The sequence below is a fragment of the Mirounga angustirostris genome, unplaced genomic scaffold (genome assembly GCF_029215605.1).
Source record: "Mirounga angustirostris isolate CCGP_5_RB_7025 unplaced genomic scaffold, mMirAng1.0.hap1 SCAF_3, whole genome shotgun sequence".
Taxonomy (NCBI): Eukaryota; Metazoa; Chordata; class Mammalia; order Carnivora; family Phocidae; genus Mirounga; species Mirounga angustirostris.
In genome coordinates, this window is record NW_026991711.1 from 141835617 (window position 1) to 141856314 (window position 20698).

At 38.7% G+C, this 20698-nt stretch overlaps 1 protein-coding gene across 8 annotated transcripts in view; it reads right to left on the minus strand.

Moving 5' to 3' along the window:
- The window catches only part of TTN (titin), a 275368-nt gene that overhangs the window by 76309 nt on the left and 178361 nt on the right, over positions 1-20698 (minus strand). For all 8 annotated transcript variants that reach the window (XM_064586770.1, XM_064586777.1, XM_064586776.1 and 5 more), the window contains 40 exons: positions 19895-19992; positions 19091-19259; positions 18726-18992; positions 18359-18625; positions 17992-18270; positions 17490-17898; positions 17260-17384; positions 16596-16862; positions 15584-15853; positions 15192-15494; positions 14795-15097; positions 14361-14548; positions 14157-14271; positions 13756-14040; positions 13505-13656; positions 12481-12628; positions 12149-12326; positions 11559-11680; positions 11178-11465; positions 10769-11065; positions 10460-10646; positions 9912-10027; positions 9517-9816; positions 9021-9320; positions 8822-8927; positions 8525-8721; positions 8136-8441; positions 7762-8040; positions 6880-7179; positions 6464-6766; positions 5985-6350; positions 5363-5665; positions 4926-5225; positions 4180-4476; positions 3788-4072; positions 3391-3684; positions 1754-2053; positions 1339-1647; positions 1060-1250; positions 146-575 (listed from right to left, as the gene is read on the minus strand). In XM_064586770.1, coding sequence (XP_064442840.1) covers positions 146-575; positions 1060-1250; positions 1339-1647; positions 1754-2053; positions 3391-3684; positions 3788-4072; positions 4180-4476; positions 4926-5225; positions 5363-5665; positions 5985-6350; positions 6464-6766; positions 6880-7179; positions 7762-8040; positions 8136-8441; positions 8525-8721; positions 8822-8927; positions 9021-9320; positions 9517-9816; positions 9912-10027; positions 10460-10646; positions 10769-11065; positions 11178-11465; positions 11559-11680; positions 12149-12326; positions 12481-12628; positions 13505-13656; positions 13756-14040; positions 14157-14271; positions 14361-14548; positions 14795-15097; positions 15192-15494; positions 15584-15853; positions 16596-16862; positions 17260-17384; positions 17490-17898; positions 17992-18270; positions 18359-18625; positions 18726-18992; positions 19091-19259; positions 19895-19992 — 9999 coding nt within the window. The remainder of the gene's footprint in view (positions 1-145; positions 576-1059; positions 1251-1338; positions 1648-1753; positions 2054-3390; positions 3685-3787; positions 4073-4179; positions 4477-4925; positions 5226-5362; positions 5666-5984; positions 6351-6463; positions 6767-6879; positions 7180-7761; positions 8041-8135; positions 8442-8524; positions 8722-8821; positions 8928-9020; positions 9321-9516; positions 9817-9911; positions 10028-10459; positions 10647-10768; positions 11066-11177; positions 11466-11558; positions 11681-12148; positions 12327-12480; positions 12629-13504; positions 13657-13755; positions 14041-14156; positions 14272-14360; positions 14549-14794; positions 15098-15191; positions 15495-15583; positions 15854-16595; positions 16863-17259; positions 17385-17489; positions 17899-17991; positions 18271-18358; positions 18626-18725; positions 18993-19090; positions 19260-19894; positions 19993-20698) is intronic.

Sequence of the window (20698 nt, forward strand, 5' to 3'; positions counted from 1 at the left end):
TATATGTACTTCTGATACTCTATGTAAGTATGGGGCTTTTACTTTAATAAATAATTTGGCATAAAAAATGCAAGAAATTTAAGAGCAGAATTATCCATTTAGTGGCTTTGCTCTTTGTAAACTCCAGAAATGGAAGCATACTTACATATAGGATCTCCTGCAACAGCTGGATCTGATGGTTCACTGGGAGGACCAACTCCTGCAGCATTTATTGCCATTGCTCTGAACTGGTATTTAACACCTTCAATCAAGCGGGGAACGTTAAATTCCACATCTTTCAATCCCACTTTGGTTATTGGTGCTCGGCTAACACGTGACCAGTAGGCACCTCCCTCTTCTCTCTTCTCCAGCCAGTAGCCAGTAATTGGAGAGCCGCCGTTGTCCAGAGGAGGGGTCCAGCTCACAAGCATCGACCCTTTGGTGCGCTCCAGAACTTTTGGTTTTCCCGGAGGCCCAGGAGGACGGAAGGGATCTTGAATGACAACTTTATCTGATTTGCAGTCATCACTGATTCCATATTTATTCACTGCCCTAACTCGGAACTCGTACTGACCGTTGGGGATAAGTTTCCAGACCTAGAAATCAGATGAACAGTGATTTCTTAAAGACAACATACTTATGTTGATTTCACTTATTTTAAAATTCAAGTTCTTTTCCTAGGGAAGACTATAAAAAGAAATCTGTTAAAATCAAGTAAATGTATCGTTTAAAAATACATAGACTCAAATGTGGAGAAAGCATATGCAAGTAATAAATCATTGAACACTACATAAAAAACTTGATGATGTACTATATGTTGGCTAATTGAATTTAAATAAATTAAAAAAATAAGAATGTGTGTATTTATTATACCTATTAGTGGATCTCTCAAATAAGAGAGACTTGGTTTACCAAATAGTATTTACTACGTGGCCTATGTGCATGGTGCTAGAAACTACGATAAATCTTTTTATGTGCAGTTTTGAGTTTAATCATTAAATTCCAAGGTTATGCCAGAATGGTGTTAATTCAGAGTCGTGTCCTTTTAATCTGTATAAGAAAACATTTAGAATAGTTTACCCCATATTTCCTCTCTACAGCAGTGTTGGTGACTTCTTCCCATTCACTTTTCTTCCTGCTTGCATCACGTTTGTCAATGATATAATGGGTGATTTCACTGCCACCATTGTCTAGAGGGGCATCCCATGTCAAGTAGCAGGATTCAGCTTTAATATCCGTAACAGCAAGATTTCTTGGCGGTGATGGACGATCTGGAAAGGAACCCAGAGAGGAGAATGAGAAGACAATTTTTAAACAGACACTGGACTTCGTTTTGAGCTAAGAAAGCAGGTCCCTTACCATATACTTCCACATGAACATTTCGGAACACCGAGCCCAGGCGATTGGAAGCAGTAATGGTGTAAGTGCCCTTGTCTTCCCGGACTGCTTTGGGAATGATAATCTCGGTTTTTGCCTCACTTCGGGATACTTCTTCCTTGGTTATCTTAAGTGCATCAGTGGGTTTTTCGATCACAGTTTCATTCTTGGACCATTCAATCTTAGGCATCGGAAGGCCTGTCACATCTGCAGGGATGTTAACAGGCTCTCCTGCCTTAACTTTGATAGTGTCTCCTCGAACAGAGAGGCGCAACTTAATAGTTGGAGGCACTGCAAAGAGAAGGGAAAGAAAAAAAAAGTCATAAGGATGTTTGCTCAGCCTATGAGATAAAGGGAGCACCATAAAGTGCACTAAAATCAGGCTCAGATTCCACACCTTCGTCATCTTGTATGACCACATTAAGAGGCAGGGATGGTTCACTTTCCCCAATTGCATTGACAGCTTTGACGCGGAATTCATACATTTGGTGTTCATCAAGATCTTCAACCAGAAAAGATGTGGTTGGGCAGAGTTGCTTGTTAACTCTTTCAAAGTTGGGTTTGTCGTGACGCCGTTTTTCAATGATATAGCCTTGGATGGGGCTGCCACCATTACTGCGGGGCTCTTTCCAGTCAAGGGTGATAGTGGACTTTGTCCTTTCTGTGTATGTGAGCCTCTCAGGAGATGCTGGAGGACCTTTAACCAGAGGCAAGTTGAAATGACAAGCATCAAATAAATATTCATATAAGAGAGAGTATTTCACTTCAAATTAATTATGTGAAAAAGAGGTTTCTGTTTAGCATAACCTTACATCCATCTTTAAAATCCTTCTGAAAACATATCAGTTACCAGAATGAGAGACATTCATAATAGGCAGAATTTTTCTTAGTAAGTTTACAGTCAAAATTGTTGATTAAAAGTAAATCGAAGGGCATGTATGCTTTTGTTATTTTTACCATTTTTAGATCTTTTACACCTCTGTCACTGGGAAAGCTTCAAATCCTAATGAAGTAGAAAAGAAGGTCTGTGAAGTTTTGCTTTGGATGACCAGCTGAGATCAAAGTGTTTCCTTTATTAACAGACAGTGGATAGGTCTTCTGAACAAACTTTGAACCAAATTGCCTCCAATTGTGGGTTTAAAATGGAGTGGAAAGAGAATTTATATAATGCTACTATAGTTTTGTGCCCCAAGGACAAAACAAAGAGTAAGTGTGAATGTTAAAACTAGACCTAATGCTCTCCTGTTGATTATTATTGCAACCAGAAGCCGAGCTTTGTGGTGGAAGCTCAGCTCTGTTCTGATACCTCTGGTACAACTTGACCTATAGTGGACATATTTGAGATGAGCTGTCACAGTGAGGATGTAGTTTTATTTTTTGGTTGGTAGGGAGGTGATGGTGGAGGAGGAATAATGCCTCTGTTTCTTGGGGAATGGGTCATCCTCACAGATTTTGCTTTCTTGGATGGGGTGTCAGGATGCATTTCCAAGTGTGTGCAATTTTAGGGTTTCACATTTGTTCATATTGCTTAAGGAGATTTCCTTTGGTCAGATTTCTGTTCTCTGGTGGCTTTTTCTGATTCTGGGTCTCTGTATCCTTCCAGCGTGGAGACTACTTGAGGGCTGAAGGAAGACTAAGGCATTTATCATAAGGCTGTTGGCTATCCTGTAATCTTCCAAAAATAGTGAGTTGCCTTTAACTACTAAAGTAGTAAATGAATTACTCCAGTGCATTCTATGCAGAGATGTAGTATTTCTATTTTTAGGTTATTGCTAAGCTTCAGTAGATTCAGGTTTTTCAGTACACAAAATCATGCATGGATTTGTGCAAACATTACAGTGAGCCACAAATTACATTGAAATTATAGCAAATACAGTATTCTTAAAGTTGTTAGTAGTTATTAGATTTACCTTTCTTATCACTCTCTAGCTATAGATCATGGGACTGTTGGGGAGTTCAAAGCCATCAGGCTCAATAAATAAATGACATAACTAGAAGCAAACACAAAGAAAACACAATGAAAACCTCTTTTACCTAGTGGATCAACTGCAAGAATTGGTCCTATTTCAACAGGAGGGCCACAGCCAAACTTGTTCTTGGCAATCACACGGAACATATATTCTTGCCCCTCAATGAGACCCGTGATGTCACATTTAGATCTCTCAGTCTCAATTGGTTGTCTCCAGGTATGCATCTTAGCATCTTTTCTTTCAATAATGAATCCTGTGATTTCACTTCCTCCATCATCAGCTGGATCAGACCAGTTAAGTAAACACATCTTTCTATTTGTTACAACAGGTTTTAAGTCAAGAACTGGTCCAGGAACATCTGAAAAAATGATAATAATTTAAAAAAACCCCAACATAAAAATCAATGCGATAAATTGTACAGCTTAGGGAAATCCTATGAAAATCCATGTAACGTTCCTTACCAAAAACTTCTACCCTGGCTGCTGCAAATTTGGAACCACAGCTATTGGTAGCTGTAATCACATATCTGCCATGATCTTTTCTCAATGCATTCTTGATAGTTAGCTCAGATTTGGCTCCAACATTCTCTATGACAACGCGGTCTTTATCCAGCTCCCCTTCTTCTATGGTCCATACTCTGGTAGGCACTGGACGACCAGTTACCATAGCTGGAATTCTAAGAGTCTTTCCAGCCATTATTTGTATTCCAGCTTTGACAGAAACATCTAGTTCCACAGTTGGAGGCTCTGTTTTAAAGAGAACAGTAATATGTTAGCCCAAGAAAGATGGGAAAAAAAAAAAATCCCATACAAGGAAAATATCCATAATCTTATTCATGTAACTTTTAAGTTACCTTGTGGTTCAGCCACAGTAACAGGTCCTGTCTCTCCCGGTGGTCCTTCACCTGCAGCATTGACAGCACTCACTCGAAGTTTATAATCGGCGCCCTCTCGGATTTCTTTGACAGTATACTGACAGGCCTTGATCATCTTCTCTGTGCAGCGTGACCATTCATTTGTGCCAACCAGCTGCTTATCGACAAAGTAGCCAACAATTTCCCCACCGCCATTGAAAGCTGGGGGTTCCCATTCTAGATCAATAGTTGTAGAGCTTGTGTCAGTGACTCTTGGGACAGGTGGCCCCGGTGGAGCTAGAATGAATGCAGAGACACAAATCAAAACTCACTGAAGCTTTTAAAATGCACAAAACTTACTCTATCCACTTTTTCCAGAATGCATTGCATGTAATATGGGTAAGTACTGTCTTCTGAAACCTTTAAGTTATATATACAGATATTTTTAAAATTTTACACTGTAACCTTAATATGTGTCTGTAGTCAGTTAGTATTTTGCTTGCTTTTTTTTTTTTTTTGTAAGGTTAAGGTATACAACATAATGATTTGATACATATATTGCAAAATGATTACCACAATGTTAGTTTATACCTCTATCCCCTTACATAATTATCCTTCTTTTGGTAGTGATAACATTCAAGATCCACTCTCTTAACAACTTTCAAGCATATCATAGAGTACTTAATTAAGTGACTTAATTATAGTCACCATGCTGTACCCTACTCTCTTCGTAAGAAATTACTTACAGATTGGATCACGTGCTGTTTTGGGATCTGAAGGGGGACTGAACTTTCCAGGTCCAGCTGCATTTTCGGCACATACTCTGAAGACATAGGTGAGTCCTTCTAATAGGCCTTCTACATTGGTCTTCAAAGAATTCAGAAGGCTTCTGTTGACACGAGACCAATGTGTACTATTAACCTCACGTTTTTCAAGCCAATAACCCAAGATGGGACTTCCATTATCTTTTGGTTCATTCCATTTCACTAGCATACTGTTGCTGGTTATATCTTCTACAATGGGCTTATCTGGTGCATCAGGTGGTTCTGATAAAATAAAAAAATATTGCATATTTCAATTAATTCCCTAGTATGATACAAAAATTCAAGTTTATAAGCTATGATAATGTATATACCCATGCATATGATAAAAAGACAAAGTGTAGATGCTAAAAGAACCTTACCAAATGGATCTTTAGCTATAAGTGGCTTTGAAACACATGGTGGTCCAGGCCCAAACCTATTTTCAGCTCTTACACGAAAGAGGTACTCTTTTCCTTCAATCAGTTTTGTCACTGAGTATTTGCAGTGTCTAAGTGTTGAAGTGATAGTAATCCACTCTGAGTCAGGTTTTGTCTTGTCTTTCTTTTCCAAGGTGTAGTTTATAATTTCACTGCCACCATCATCAAGGGGTGGTTCCCATTTACAGAGGACGGAGTTCTTTCTAATATCTTCAAATACAAAGTTGATTGGTGGTCCCGGTGTATCTGATATTTCAAAAGACAGTAGTGATTAAAAATTTACGTAGAAGTGGTTGCAATGGAAAATGTCAATGTCAGCATGCCCCTTTAACGTAAACTTCTGTTTTTCCTACATCTGTCTTTGTATCACATGAGCTAACAAACAACAAGTTTGGTTGATTTCATTTACGTAGCTGGGAGGAAAAATGGGACTGAGGATACCTGGCTGAAGCTATTTCCTACTTCTTTTATCCCCCTTCCCCCTGGCCCAAACCCCTTTTTTATGTTTTACTAAAACTCTTATATAGACTTTCTTCCATGGAGAAGTGTAGTTTTACCTCCTTACCTAGGACACAAACAGTACAAGGAGCTTTGGCAATACCATGGTCATTTTCAGCTTTGATCATATACAGGCCATGGTCAGGTCGGAGAGAATCTCGGACGCGTAGCTGAGATTCTCCTTTTTTACTGTTGTCGATACTCAAACGTTCTGTCAGAGGCAGGACAAATGGTTCTTCTTCTTCTTGAACTTCACCCCTCTTCCTCCTAATTGTGGGTGCTACTCGCTTCTTAATTTCTTCTGGGGTAATGACTTTTTCATCCTTTAGCCATGTAATAGTTGGGTAAGGTGACCCAGAGATGGTTGCATCAAGTACTATTTCATCACCTCGTTTCACTTCGAGGCTTGTTCTCATAATGACCTTTGGGGCATCTGTAATGATTAAAGACGGAAATTGCTTTCAATTCTGATCAAAACATCTGATAAAACATTATTCTCTTTTACCGTACAATGGGAAAATGGCAACTCCATGAAACAAAACTTACCAATAGGATCTACAGCTTTGGTTGGAGGAGTGGCCCGAGAAGGTTCACTAATGCCAGCAGCATTTTCTGCTCTCACTTGGAACTGGTATTCCTTTCCCTCTTCAAGTCCTTTTGCTGTATAGGTCAGGACTGGTACTAGGTGTTCATTGCACCTCTTCCATTTGTCTTCACCCTTAGCAATCTTTTCTATGATGTAACCCATTATCTTGCTCCCTCCATCATACAAAGGTGGCTTCCATGTAATAGTCATTGCCTTAGCTGTAGGATTATGAACCTCAACATCTACAGGTGGATCAGGGGGCTCTGAAGGATAAGAAAACCTTGTTAATATGTACGTGTATAATATAAACCCGTCTTTGTAAAATAAAAAATTGCATATTAATTCCTAGCTATATTATATCCATGCCCAAACTTACGCTTTGGATCTTGAGCAATGACTGGATTTTTCAGTTCAATATATTCGCCTCCACCAATCTTGTTGACAGCTTTAACACGGAAGAAGTATTCACCATTTGGTATGAGATCTTTTACGGTCCAAGACAGTTTGTTCTCACCAGACATGACTGGTATGTATGTCCTTCTCCCAGCCTCTCTGCGTTCCAGGACATAATGAAGGATTGGGCTTCCACCATCGTATTCTGGAGGTTCCCATGTTAATTTACAAGAACTCTTGGTCACGTCACTTGCTTTAATATCTTTGCATGGTCCAGGTAAGCCTATTAAAAATAAAATGATTATTATTGTAAGATGAAAAGTCAGCATGTTATAGTACACTCTTTCTAAGTGGGACTATCCACATTTTGGGTGGGATAATCTTTGATGTGTTGGAGTATCCCACCCCCTTACACTGCAGGCCATTTAGCATCCTTGGACCCCAATTACTAAATGTCAGTAGTCCCCCTGAGTCTTTGTTCCAAGCAAAGTTGCCCCCCCCACCCCGCACAAATTTTTAAAACACCATCCACATGGGACGGGGTAGAAAATATTACTGATCCTGGTGAAAACACTATGGACAAATGCAAATACAATTAACAAATGAATATTGGCAATTTAAACATTCTTTGGGTGTACTCTATGTTTTATTTAGTACTTAACATGCCAGTAATTACAACAGAAGTAACTTAGTTTAATCAGAATTTAACTGGCAATTTCACCTCTAAATTGCTTTGCTTCTCATACAGGAAAGAAATCATCTGGAAATGGCCAACTCATGAAACCCTTATACTAACACTGCAAAGTTAACTAATTTTCCTAACACATGAAGAAGAATATCTGGTATTTCATCAAAGAATGATTACCTATGACTTTGACATTGATTGAGCCAGTTGCTGAGCCGAGTTTGTTTTCCAGCGTAATGGTATAAACTCCAGCATCTGCATGGACACTCTTGGGAACTTCAAGGTATGCAGAGATGTGATCGTTCTTCATTGTTAATCTGTCACTTGCTTTGACTTCTTTGCCATCTTTATGCCAACTAACGGTTGGAACTGGGACAGCTCTGTAGGGAACAGGAATGCTTAACTTTTCACCTTCAATAACCACAATGTCGTGAGTCTCCAGATCAATTGTTGGCTTGCCTGTAAGATAGCCAAATGAGGAGAAAAAGATATGTCAAAGTGCAATGTGTAAGCAAAGCCTGTTTTATTAATTATAAAGGAAACTCTATTCTTACAGTCTGGGTCTTTGGCAACCACATTTTCGGATATTTCAGATGGCTCACTGACACCAACAGCATTGACAGCTCTCACTCTCAGAACATACTCCTTGTCAGGAACAACACCTTCTTCAACTTTGAATTTCAGGTCTTTTATTGGGCGAGAATTAACTCGCATCCATTTCTCAGTGCCTACTGGACACATTTCAACATGGTATCCTATAATAGGACTTCCACCATTTTTCTCTGGAGGCTTCCAGGCAATGGCAATGTGCTTTCGCCCAGCGTCAGTCACATGCAAGTCAAGTGGAGGTGAAGGAGGACCTGAAAGAAGAGTGAAACATTCACATCCGTGATCTCATCATCAAGCTCTAGACAGTATCCTTTGCATAACTGATACTACTTACTTTTTGGATCTTCAATTGCCAGGATTTCTGTGGGTTCACTTGGGTGACCAACTCCAGCTTCATTTTCTGCCCGAACTTGAAACTGGACCTCTGTTCCTTCAATGACATCAGTTACTCTGAAGTTACAGTCAGGTCCTGAGGTCTTTCCAGCTTTCACCCAACGGGTCCCTAACTTTTCTTTCTTCTCAATGATATATCTTTTGAAATAAAGCATTTCATTAGCATTAATAGGGAAAACAAAGTGAGGAATTTTCAGTGGAGTATAAATTATTCTTTGTGAATTAATTAAAATTCTACCTCTGTATTGGTCGTCCACCATCATTTTTTGGTGGTTCCCACTTCAGGTCAACATGTCGCTTGGTTACATCAACCACTGCCAGAGCATAGGGTGGTCCAGGGGTGGCTAGAAGGAAAATATTCAATGGTTAGAAAAACCAGAGGGAAAAGTGATAATCTACTACAAATGGTGTCACAAAGATGAAGTTAGAGAACATACTAAAGGTGTCTTTGGCCAGGACAGAGTCCTCAATTTCACAGTAGTCACTTTGTCCTATGGCATTTTCTGCAGCAACTCGGAACACGTATAGAGAGCCCTCTGTCAGTGGGGTTACTGTGCACTTGGTGTCCTTGACAGTTGTGTCCACTGTTTGCCAGCCTTTTCGCCTCACGTCTCTCTTTTCCACAATGTAGTTGGTGATGGGGGACCCTCCATCTTTCTCAGGAACTGTCCACTTGAGGTCTGCTGTATTTTTTGTGATATTAATAACTTCAAGCCAGCGAGGTGGTGATGGAGGATCTAAAGAAAAAGAGAATTTGATTTTTTTATTGTCCAATATTCATTCAGTCTTCACTGAATTCTCTTGTAGTCACTAGGAAATCACATAAAGCAAGGATGAAATAATCTAGTAATGAGGTTTTCATTTTTCTCATATTGTGGTTCTCAGTTATACTTTAGAACAATTTATATACCTTAAACATCAAGAGTGACTTACATAGTTTTTCCCTGCAAAGCACAGGGTCACTGGGTTCACTGGGCTCACTTTCCCCAGCCTTGTTCACAGCTCTAACTCGGAATGAGTATTCCTGACCTTCCATGAGACCGGTGAGCAAATGCTGAGTGGTGGGAACACTTTCAGCCACTCGGACCCAGTCATCTGTTCCGGTCTTTAGCATTTCAATGATATAAGACTCAATCTTTGCCCCTCCATCATGTTCTGGCTTTGTCCAATTCAACATCAATGATGTTTTGCCTACATCTTTCACAGTTGGTTTTCCAGGAGGCCATGGAGGGTCTGCAAACCAATGAAATAAAACAATTATTTAGGTTTGTCAAAAAAGGAATTAATGGAAGCTTCAAAATCACCACAGAAAGATATATAAATAATACCTATGGGATCCTTTATTAAGATTGGTTCAGTTGATCTACTTGGTTTTCCAGGTCCAGCAAGATTTTCAGCCAACACACGGAATTGGTATTTTTTCTTATTGGTGAGACCTTTCACTCTGAATTAGGGACAAAGTATAAATTGGATACCAAGATCAGCAGAAACCTCTGTGTATTTAACGCAGAAAGGGCTAATTTGTTTAAATTGTAAAAAACTGATACCGAAATTTAACTGAAATTATTTCATTATAAATTTAGATTTGGTCAAATGTACCAATGTAATTATAGTATCTATAATAGTGATCATTCTCATAACATACTGGAAGACCACTTTGCAACTTACAGAAAGTAAATATTTTATAGTAAAGAAATTAAGAAATGTGCCCTTAAATGGAATTTACATCATTTTTGAAATTATGTGGTAACACAAAATATAAAAATAATTTAAAATTTTATGGTAATATATAAGAATGTATATCAAAAGGAATGCTAAAGAATAAAAAATCATATATAGTGCTATCTTAACATCTTGATGGAGATATTGGACATACCTATATGTTGTGTCCTTTACTGGCATCTTATTGCATCTGACCCATTTATCGGTATCAGGATCTAATCTTTCAACCCAGTATCCAGTGATTGGGCTGCCACCATCATCGTCTGGCTCATACCATGTGAGAGTAACTGCATCTTTAGTTATATCAGAAGGTTCTAGGCGAGTTGGAGGTCCAGGTGGATCTATAGGCAGGATAATGATACAAGTGTTACATGTCCTATATATAAATATGACACCCAAATCCAAGTTTGACACAAGAATCTTTTAAAAAAAATTTTGGCCAATGGATTAATGAGAAACTTACCAAACTGAAATTTAGCTACTATTGGAGAGGCCTGAACTGGTTCACCAACACCATACATGTTTTCTGCAGCAACTCTGAAGATGTATTCTTTGTTGGGTGTTAGTTTGGTTGCCTTGTAGTTTGTATCCTTGACAGTTGATGAGAGCTTATGCCATACTTCACTGTCAGTCGCTCGTCTCTCCACAACATAGTTTGTGATTTTAGATCCACCATCGTCACGTGGTGGGTTCCATGTTAGAAGGCATGATTCATTGGTCACTTCTGTGATGTCAAAAGCGGCTGGTGGTCCAGGTTTGTCTGTGGAGGACATTACACACTCAGGGAAAAAACCATTTTTTTTATATCCTGCTTGATTTCAAAAAGTAACTGCAATGAGTTTGCCCAGTTTTGAAATGACAGCCTCACTCACCTAAGACGTTCACTTCCACCACCGCCGTGGCCCGACCACAGATATTCACAGCCTCGATGATGTACGTGCCAGTGTCACTTCTCTTACTCTCCATGATAGTCACTGTGGATTTCTTAGGAACGTTTTCAATGGTGATTCTTTTGTCCTGCTTCAGAAGTTTATCGGCCTTTGTCCAAGTTATTTTAGGTTCAGGTTTTCCAGTTACAGTGGCAGGAAGTTCGATCTTAGTTCCTGCTTTTACAGTGAGACCAGCGAGGAGCTTCACGTCGAGGAAGACTTCTGGAGCCTCTAAAATTGGAAAAGATTATTTACGATGTTAGCAAGTTCAAAAGAATTAAAGGCAGAGGCCTGGTTAATAGCACAAAACCCCACCATACGTACCCTGTGTATCCACAGCCTGGATTTCATCTGTGGGTTTGCTTGGTTTGCTAAGGCCTTGCCTGTTCAAGGCCTTCACGCGGTAGGCATACCATTTGCCTTCTTCAAGACCTGTCACTTCCATTCTATCAGAAAACAAAATAGGATATTTTACTATAATGCACATAATCTGTAGTATTCATAATCTTTCTAAAATTCATACCTACTCTTGATAGAATATTACTCCTTAAATTAATTCTGGATTGCTTCAGTATTGTAACTAATGAAAACCTTGGAGGGGGGATAAGTTCAGCAGCACTTTTAAAAATTGGACAGGCACACCAGGGGAATTCTCAGTGAAAAAAAAGTAACAGATTTTCTAAAAGAAAAACACTCATTTTAGTGGGTAAGATGAAACATTTACTTGTGTGCCATAATTATCTTTATAATATATAAAATATAGATATTAAGTATAAATGTAAAATAAAATAGAAAATAAACAAAATAAAAATATAAATTATATTTTTATATAATTATAAAATAATTATAAAATAATTAAAATATAAATATAAAATAAATATAAAAATATAAAAATAGTAATTCTAAAAACCTACTTTGTTTCTGCAACTGGTTCTCCACAGGCAACCCATCGATCAGAGCCTCGTGGACATTTTTCAACTATATAGCCTGTGATGCGTGAACCACCATCATGCTTAGGTGGATCCCATGTTAAGAAGATGCAATTGGCTGTTCGATCCCTCCATTTAACATTCTCTGGTGGGTCAGGTACCGCTATAAACATTTTAAAGAGAGTCAGTCTTAGATAGGTCATCTATGAAATCTCCATATTGCCAACCCGTGCCTTTCCCCCATAACTTCAACTCCAGGTATTAAAGCAAAAATGGTAATAAAAGGCTAGATAAGAAATCATCAAGAATGTACTCACTTGCAGGAACTGACATATTTACAGGTTCATCAGTATATGCAGGTTCTCCAGGGCCACATTTGTTACGAGCACAGACTTTAAATAAATACTCTTTTCCTTGAACAAGATCAGGAACTGTGAATTCTAGGTCAGTCACAGAGTCTATAACCTGGGACAAAGAAATACAATTACTTGTTTCCAAAAAACGCTTTCCCTGAGTCAAAAAGATTTTTATCATGAGCAGGGATACAAATAGAAATTGTTTTTGATAAAGATTATTTCATATTAGGGAAAAAGTTGCAGGGGAAACACATAATATTTAAACCTTACTATGTTAAGGTGAAACTTTCATAGTCTATACACATTAAAAAGGTGGCAAAAAGGTATTGATTCTTTTCACTAGGTTGGTTATTAAAAACATGATTTTAAAGTTTTTTTTTTTTTATTAGCACTCACGAGAGCATGAGCAGGGGGAGGGGCAAAGGGAAAGGGAAAAGCAGGCTCCCTGGGCAGGGCTCCATCCCAGGACCCTGGGATCATGACCTCAACCAAAGACAGATGCTTAACTGACCCAGCCACTTAGGTGCCCCTAGAAATGGTTCTAAACCAAGGTAAAAAACAATAATGAGTAATGAGTAAATAACAGTAATAAACTGAGGAGGAAAAAAATGGTAGATTGGGCCAACTAAAATAATCTAGTGGAGTGAGAAGTCTGACCACCAGGGAATCAAGTACTTAGTGTCCTTAGAATCGCTTATAGCTTAATAGGCCATATTGGGTACTTATCAGGTACCAAATGAATATGTTAAGTTTTATTTTTTTGTAAACTTAGTAGAAAATTTGGTAAGGCACGAAATAAGGCAATTATACCAAATCTAGGTTGAACTACCTCAGGAAGCATTAGCATCAAGGCATCTAAAAAAGTTTTTTGTTCTTTTTCAGCAAGGCAAAGTGCAACCATATAAACTTTGCCTGGCATCCCAACATACTGGGCTTTCCCCTGCTCTTTTTTTCTGGAGTTGGTGCATTGCTGCTCAAAACTCACTTTAGTCCATGTTTTCCGGCTGACTTCTCGCTTTTCAACAACATATCCAGTTAATGGACTTCCTCCATCATCATCTGGTGGTTCCCAAGTCAAATGTACTGAGTCTCTGGTTATGTCACTAAATTTCAGTTCTTTGGGTGCACTTGGGCGAGCTGAGAAAATGCAGTCAGAAATCAAGATAGGTAATAGCTTGAACCAATATTTGTTAATACTGTCAAATCACCTTTTATAACAAAAGTTTAGGTCCTTACCGATTACATTGACATCAATTTCCCCAGAAATTGCTTTCACACGATTTTCTAATTTCAGTATATAAATGCCCTTGTCTGGACGTTCACTTGGAGAAATGACAAGTTCAGCGTAGGCAGATAAGGTTTTCATTTTCACACGGTCCCCTGCTTCTAGTACTTTATCTCCAAAAGACCAGGTTGCACTTGGCCTTGGATAGCCTGTACTTGGAACCAGGATCGTGATAGGATTCGGGACAATAACTTCCAGACCATCTTTAAATGCACTTAAATCCATTGTTGGTTCAACTACCAAGAAGAAAAATTAATGAGTCTCCGGTACTATATTTAAGCCACCCCCCCACCCACCCACCACCAAGTAGCTATGCGCTATTCCCAAATCTAAAAACAAAATATCCACTTACCAAATGCATCATCAGCAGTTAGAGGACCAAGAATTTCAGATGGATCTGAAACACCAGCTTCATTTTCTGCAGATACTCGATATAAATATTTATTTCCTTTTTGTAATCCAGTAACCTAAAGTTATGAATCAATATTTGTAAAAAACACATACATTTAAGTCCGTGATCGTACACTGAATATTTTTATAGATGCAAATTCCCTACCTTGTAAGTCAGTTCAGGGACAAGTTTCTTATTGCAACGAATCCAATCATCTTTGCCTTCTTCACATCGCTCAATTATATAACCCAATATGGGGCTTCCTCCATCTTTCAGAGGAGGCTCCCATGTGAGCTGAACTGATGACTGAGTCTGATCGGAGGAATTTAGGTTCACAGGAGGACTTGGTCGCTCTGGAATGGAAGAAAGAGTTGGAACACACCATTTAATTCAGTGATAATTTATTAATGTATAATTTCTATCATCCCCATTAAAATATTAGGTTTACTGAATTCACTGAATTAAGCAGGCACAGTCTGGATTTCTATGACTTTGTTCACATCTTTCTGATATTCTACCTTTTCATTAACTTTATTTTAATAGGCCTAATTTCTAGGTTTCATGAAGTAATTATTTCTTTTTTTTTTTGATGGGCTTACCAATTGGATCAGCAACTTTGACAAAGGGTGTGGCTGCACTTGGTTTCCCAACTCCAATTCGGTTTTGGGCTCTGACCCGGAAACTGTACTCCTGTCCTTCCACCACATCAGTGACAGTTGCAGACAGGTCTTCAGCTCTTACGGTCATGGCAGTGTCCCATCTGATAGAAGTCTTATCTCTTAATTCAATAACGTAGTTTGTGATCTCAGCTCCTCCATCATACTCTGGTGGCTCCCACGTCAGTGAGACCCCAAATCTATTTATGTCAGTGATGGCTACATTCAAAGGAGGGCCTGGCACATCTGGATTTCATTACAGAAGAAAACATGGCTTTGGGTTAAATCAGGGATAAAAGCAAAGATCAGCTCGTTTGCAATTTACTTAAAAACTTCTTACCGTATTTACTCCTTGCTTCTACAGGATTGTCAGTTTCTACTGGTTCACCAGTGCCAACTCTGTTTCTTGCACTGACACGGAATAGGTACTCAACTCCACCTTTTTGTAGTCCAGTGACAGTAAACTCACAACTGTCTGCACGATCAGTGGCCAGAACCCACGTCTTCCTTTTGATGTCACGTCTTTCAACAACATAACCTATGATTTTGCTTCCACCATCAGTTAATGGCTCTTCCCAGCCGAGGCTTACTTCACCATCAAATGTTTCTGTCACTTCTAAGTTACGTACTGGCCCTGGAACATCTGAAATTCACGTATAAAATTTTTTTTAGTGTGTTACCATGCTTTTAATTGTGCTTTGCCAATTGAGTCCAGGTGATGCAAGGGCTTACCAATAACTTTTAAATTGATGAATGCTTCTGCTTTTCCATGTTTATTCTGAAGCACAATTTTATACCTTCCTTTGTCTCCTTTCTTAGCTTCTAAAATTCTGAAAGAAGTTTGTTCAGCTGTCGTATCAACAGTTTTTGAAGACAGAGGTTCATTTTCTTTAAACCACTCAGCTTCTGCTTTAGGGTAGGCATCGTAGGGCACCACCATTGTCAGAGGCTGGCCAACGTCAACCACAAGATCTTGATCAGCTGTCTTGATTTTAGGTGCAGCTAGTGAGAAAAAGAACATGTGAATGCTTTTGAGTTATGTATTATAGTCCAGCTACACCATAGCTTCTTTACTATGTATTTGTTAGCAAATATTGGTTACATAGCCTTGGAAGTATATCACAGTAACTTTAGAGGAGAGAAAGCTTCTTTGCAAATTGTCAGACTTGAGAACAGAGGATTAAGAATGATCTAAAACCATAAAATCTCCTTTCTTTGCCAAAAATAATAATAGAGAACTAAATATAGTACAAAACATGTTTGTTTGTTTTTATAAAGTAAGCATGTCATACTTAGTTCAAGATAAACCAAAATTTTTATGTACAAGGGAATAATGGCTTTTTCAGAGTGACAACCCACTAGGATGTCTTGGAAGCTAGAGTGAGGATGAGAACAGACCTAAGAGGCTCCAGAGGGGTTTGGAAAATAGAAGAGACCAGAGCTTTCTCTAAGACTGGGTTTTTGGGGATGACTCTCAGGGCAATATGTTAATTCTAGGAATTAATGAACAGCCACCATGTGCCAGCACCTGTTCAAGATTCTAGCATGTAAAGAAGAATGCTTTCAATGACCTCTTACTCAGGACACTTTGTGGTAAGAGACATTAGAAAAGTTACACGTGGACAGAGCCTAGCAGAAATAAAAGGCTCTCACAAGCATTATCTCATTAATTATGAAATCTGAAACTTAATGGAGTTATCTGTGATATTGTGAGGATATTTGAAAATAAAAGAAAGGGATTTACCTGCCAGTTCAAGCTTAGCTCTGGCTTCTTTGTCTTTGGCAATAAATCTGTATTCACCCTGGTCACGAGGTTGAATATTACAAATCTGTAGCCTGTGTATCTTTCCTTCACTCATCATCTGGTGTTTGTCACCCTGAACAATAACCATGTTATTTCTTAGCCACTGAACTTCCACCTTATCTTTGTTGAGCTCAGCAAAAAAGACAACATCAGCACCAGGGGCCTCAAGAATATCCTGGGGAGGCCTGATGATCTCAACAGGGATTTCTGAAAAGAAATGTAAAATGGATACAAACATGTTCATATTTGGGTTAATCACCTTTAAAAACTGGTACTAATAGCAGGAGGGGAAGAATGAAGGGAGGGGGGAATCGGAGGGGGAGATGAACCATGAGAGACGATGGACTCTGAAAAACAAACTGAGGGTTCCAGAGGGGAGGGGGGTGGGAGGATGGGTTAGCCTGGTGATGGGTATTAAAGAGGGCACGTACTGCATGGAGCACTGGGTGTTATACGCAAACAAAGAATCATGGAACACTACATCAAAAACTAATGATGTATGGTGATTAACATAACATAGTAAAAAAAAAAAAAGCAAAGTAAAAAAAAATTAAAAAAAATAACTGGTACTAATATCAAAATTGTCCTTTCACTCAGTGTGTACCTTCCACAAAAAGTCTGGCTCGAGATTTTCTGTCTTCTACTCCACAAGCATATTCACATTCATCATCCAGCCTGCAGTCTTTTATAATGAGTCTATGTGTACTTCCATCTTTTTCAAATTTGTATCTAAGAGAGGAGATCGAATTATTTGTTAGCTTGCATAATGATCACTAAATTGTCAAGCAATTAACAGGTAGTTACAGAAATAGAACTTCAGAGGCTTTCACTTACTTTTTGCCTTCTTTGATTTCTCTCCCATTTCTGTACCATTTCACATTTGCCTTCTCTCTGGAGAGCTGGCAGGAGAAGACCGCGTCATCAAATTCAGTGACTGTCTGGTCTTCTAAGTGCTCTACAAATTCTGTTGGGGCTTCTATGATCAGAAGGTCGGCAACAGATTTATCTTGTCCAGCGGTGACCATGTATTCACCCTCATCTGGGAAGCCACAGTCCTTAATGATTAGAGAGTGCTTGTATTTATCGATTCTATATAAAACACGGTTGTCAAAAGCCACCTCTTCTCCATTTCTGGTCCATTTCAGTGTTACATTGAGGCGATTCACCTTGCACCAGAATGTGACCGTTTTCTTCTCCATTGTTTCAATATCTTTAAGAGGCTCAATAATCCTGAGGTCTTCCTCTGTTGTAAAGGAGAAGAATAATGTTGACTTGAACTGTTTTCACAATAGATACCGATTTAAAAACTCTTGTTAATTCCACGTAAGTGACTTACCTTCTACTATTAGATTAGCAGCACTCTTCACATTTTCACCTCTGTGATTGGTCAGAGACACACTGTAATTAGCTTGATCATCTAATCGTGCATCTCTAATTCTGAGGGTGTAGACCAGGTCTTTTTGGAGAATAATGTATTTTGAACTATCGAAGATGGCCTCTTCATTTCTGAACCATTTGGCTTTGGCACCTTCCGTATTGACTTCACAGTTGAAGACGACTTCTTGTTGTTCCTTTACACGAGTGTCCTTAAGAGGAACTATGATCCTGAGTTTTTCTGAAAGCAACCAACAATTCGCAGAGTAAGAAGAAGGACCAAAGTAGAGACAAACGTAAGCAAACCCACGAAGCGAAAACAAACGTACCAATTACTGTCAAGTGAGCTGCCCCTCTGGCGGCTCCAACCATGACTACGTAAGTGCCCATGTCTTGTAATGTGGCGTCTTTCACAACCAGGATCCTCTTTTTGCCATCAGCAATGATGTCATATTTGTCTCCGGATTCAAGTGTCTTATTATCCCTCTTCCACTGGACTTCAAAGCTTTCCTTTGATATAGAGCAGACAAATTCAGCCTTTTCTCCTTCAAGTACTTCAAGGTTTTGAGGCTTTGAGAGAAATTCAGCAGCGAGTTCTGGAAAGGAGCAGTTGCAAGGTATTAAAAGCTTCAGCATTTGTACCTTAAATGCATCAAGTATGAATTCTTAAAATATGACTCGTTGTACTTTTCATACCATAGACTTTGACTTTGCCATCAGTTCGAGAACTTGGGAGTCGGCAGTTGTAGTTGCCGGCATCCTCAAGATGAGCATTCCGAATGATCAGAATTCTCTTTCGTCCATCGGTAAGGATTTCATATCTTCCTGTTTCGATGATCTCCTCATCCCCTTTGTACCAAACCACTTCTGCTCCAGGCTTGGAGACTTCACAAACCAGTTTTATAGTGTCTGTTTCACTAACTTCAACGTTGCCAAGATTTTTTGTAAAGACAGCTTCTTCTTCTGCAAGAAGAGCAAAAAGAACAACATTGAGTTAAACTGAAAATTATTATTTTTTTTTCCAAAACATATACTTCTGTAAAGAAAGACTTCACCCTTACCCAGTACGGTCAGCATGCCAGAAGTTCTTGCTGTCCTTACTTCACAGGAATATTCTGCTTCATCATCCAGTAGACATTTGTTGATGACAAGAATGCGCACTGCTCCCTTAGATATGATGTCGTATTTTTTGCCCTTTTTAATTTCAGCACCATCTTTAAACCACTGAACCTATATTTGAGATACATAGATACTTTTATCAGTTTTCTTATTGTCCCTTCACATATGCGTCCTTAAGAGGAATTAGGATTCTGAGGTTTTTTTGAAAACAGCCAACAGGACTATGGTGTGAAGAAGAACCAAAGTGGTAAATACAAATATAACCTAAACCCAAAAGGGCAAGAACAAACTTCTTCAGTATTGTTAAGTGAGCTGCTGTTATTAAAGATAATGGGGTCATATAAGTTTTTTTTTTCCACCAGGGCTTTAGATACCATGCAGACTAAGTCCTTTGTTTTTCGGATGTGTAAATGGAGACTCAAGATTGACTTGCCAGTGGTAGTTAATGAGACATATAGAATTGCAGATATTTGTTCTTAGCCTAAGAACATAGCAATTTCATATGGCCCAAACCAATAATATCTGAATCTCCTGATTGTGAGTCCATTGTTTTTCAAGTAATAGTTAATGAATACTACAAAGAAAACAATGAATCAAGTATGTATTTCACACCAAAGTAATAATCTTTAATCCAAAGGCAAAGTGATACTCAGGTTTGATTCACTTTCTTTTTTTTCTGTTTTGTCTAGGCCAAAAGTAAACAAAGGTATCCGACAACACAAGAGAGCAATCATACGTTCACAGACCTTAGCGTTCTCTCGGGAAATTTCACACTCAAACCGAGCCATTTCTTTTTCTTTAACTTGAAGGTCGGTGAGTGGTCTTAAGAATTCCACATGAGGAGCTGTAAGAGAAGGTCATCAGAATTCAAAATGAGGTTTCTAGCCATTTACTCTGACATTACTGTGCTATTTATTGAGAAAAAGTTAGTCTTTTGCAGGGCCTTTCCATCTTAATAGGCTACAACAGACTTTGACAGCACTTGGAGCTGCCATTCATGTACACTTTCCCTTTTTTTTTTTACGTATCTCTCTAGGTTTCATAAACTATGTGGCATACTGTATGTCCAACTGATTATATATCTATATCTACAACCTATCAATCGCCAACAAGTTTCTCCTGAATGATGGCCGAGAGAAAAATTCTCATTGATACGGCTCCAGAGCTGAAAGCTGATATTGTCAAAGGAAACACCAATAGCAAAGAAACATTATTTTATTTAAGGCAGGCTAAATAATCTTTGAGAAATTAGCAGAATTCAACAATAATGCAATTGAAGTGCTATAACCAGTCTTGTCTATGGCTAAGAGGCATGAGTCTGCAATTGAAATCACACATACTTAGCTTTTTTCTTTTCTTTCTTTTTTTTTTTTTATGCTTCAAAGATGTCACACATAAGTCAGGCATCTATTAGCGCAACAAAGCAATGTGTTTTGTATGGGTGGGTGATTTGTTTTTTTTTAAATATATCTCATTTCATTTGTTTCCAGAATTAAGTCAGCAGATGGTGGGATCAGAGAGCTGCCCCCTTGCCCCTCCTTCTTTTAGGG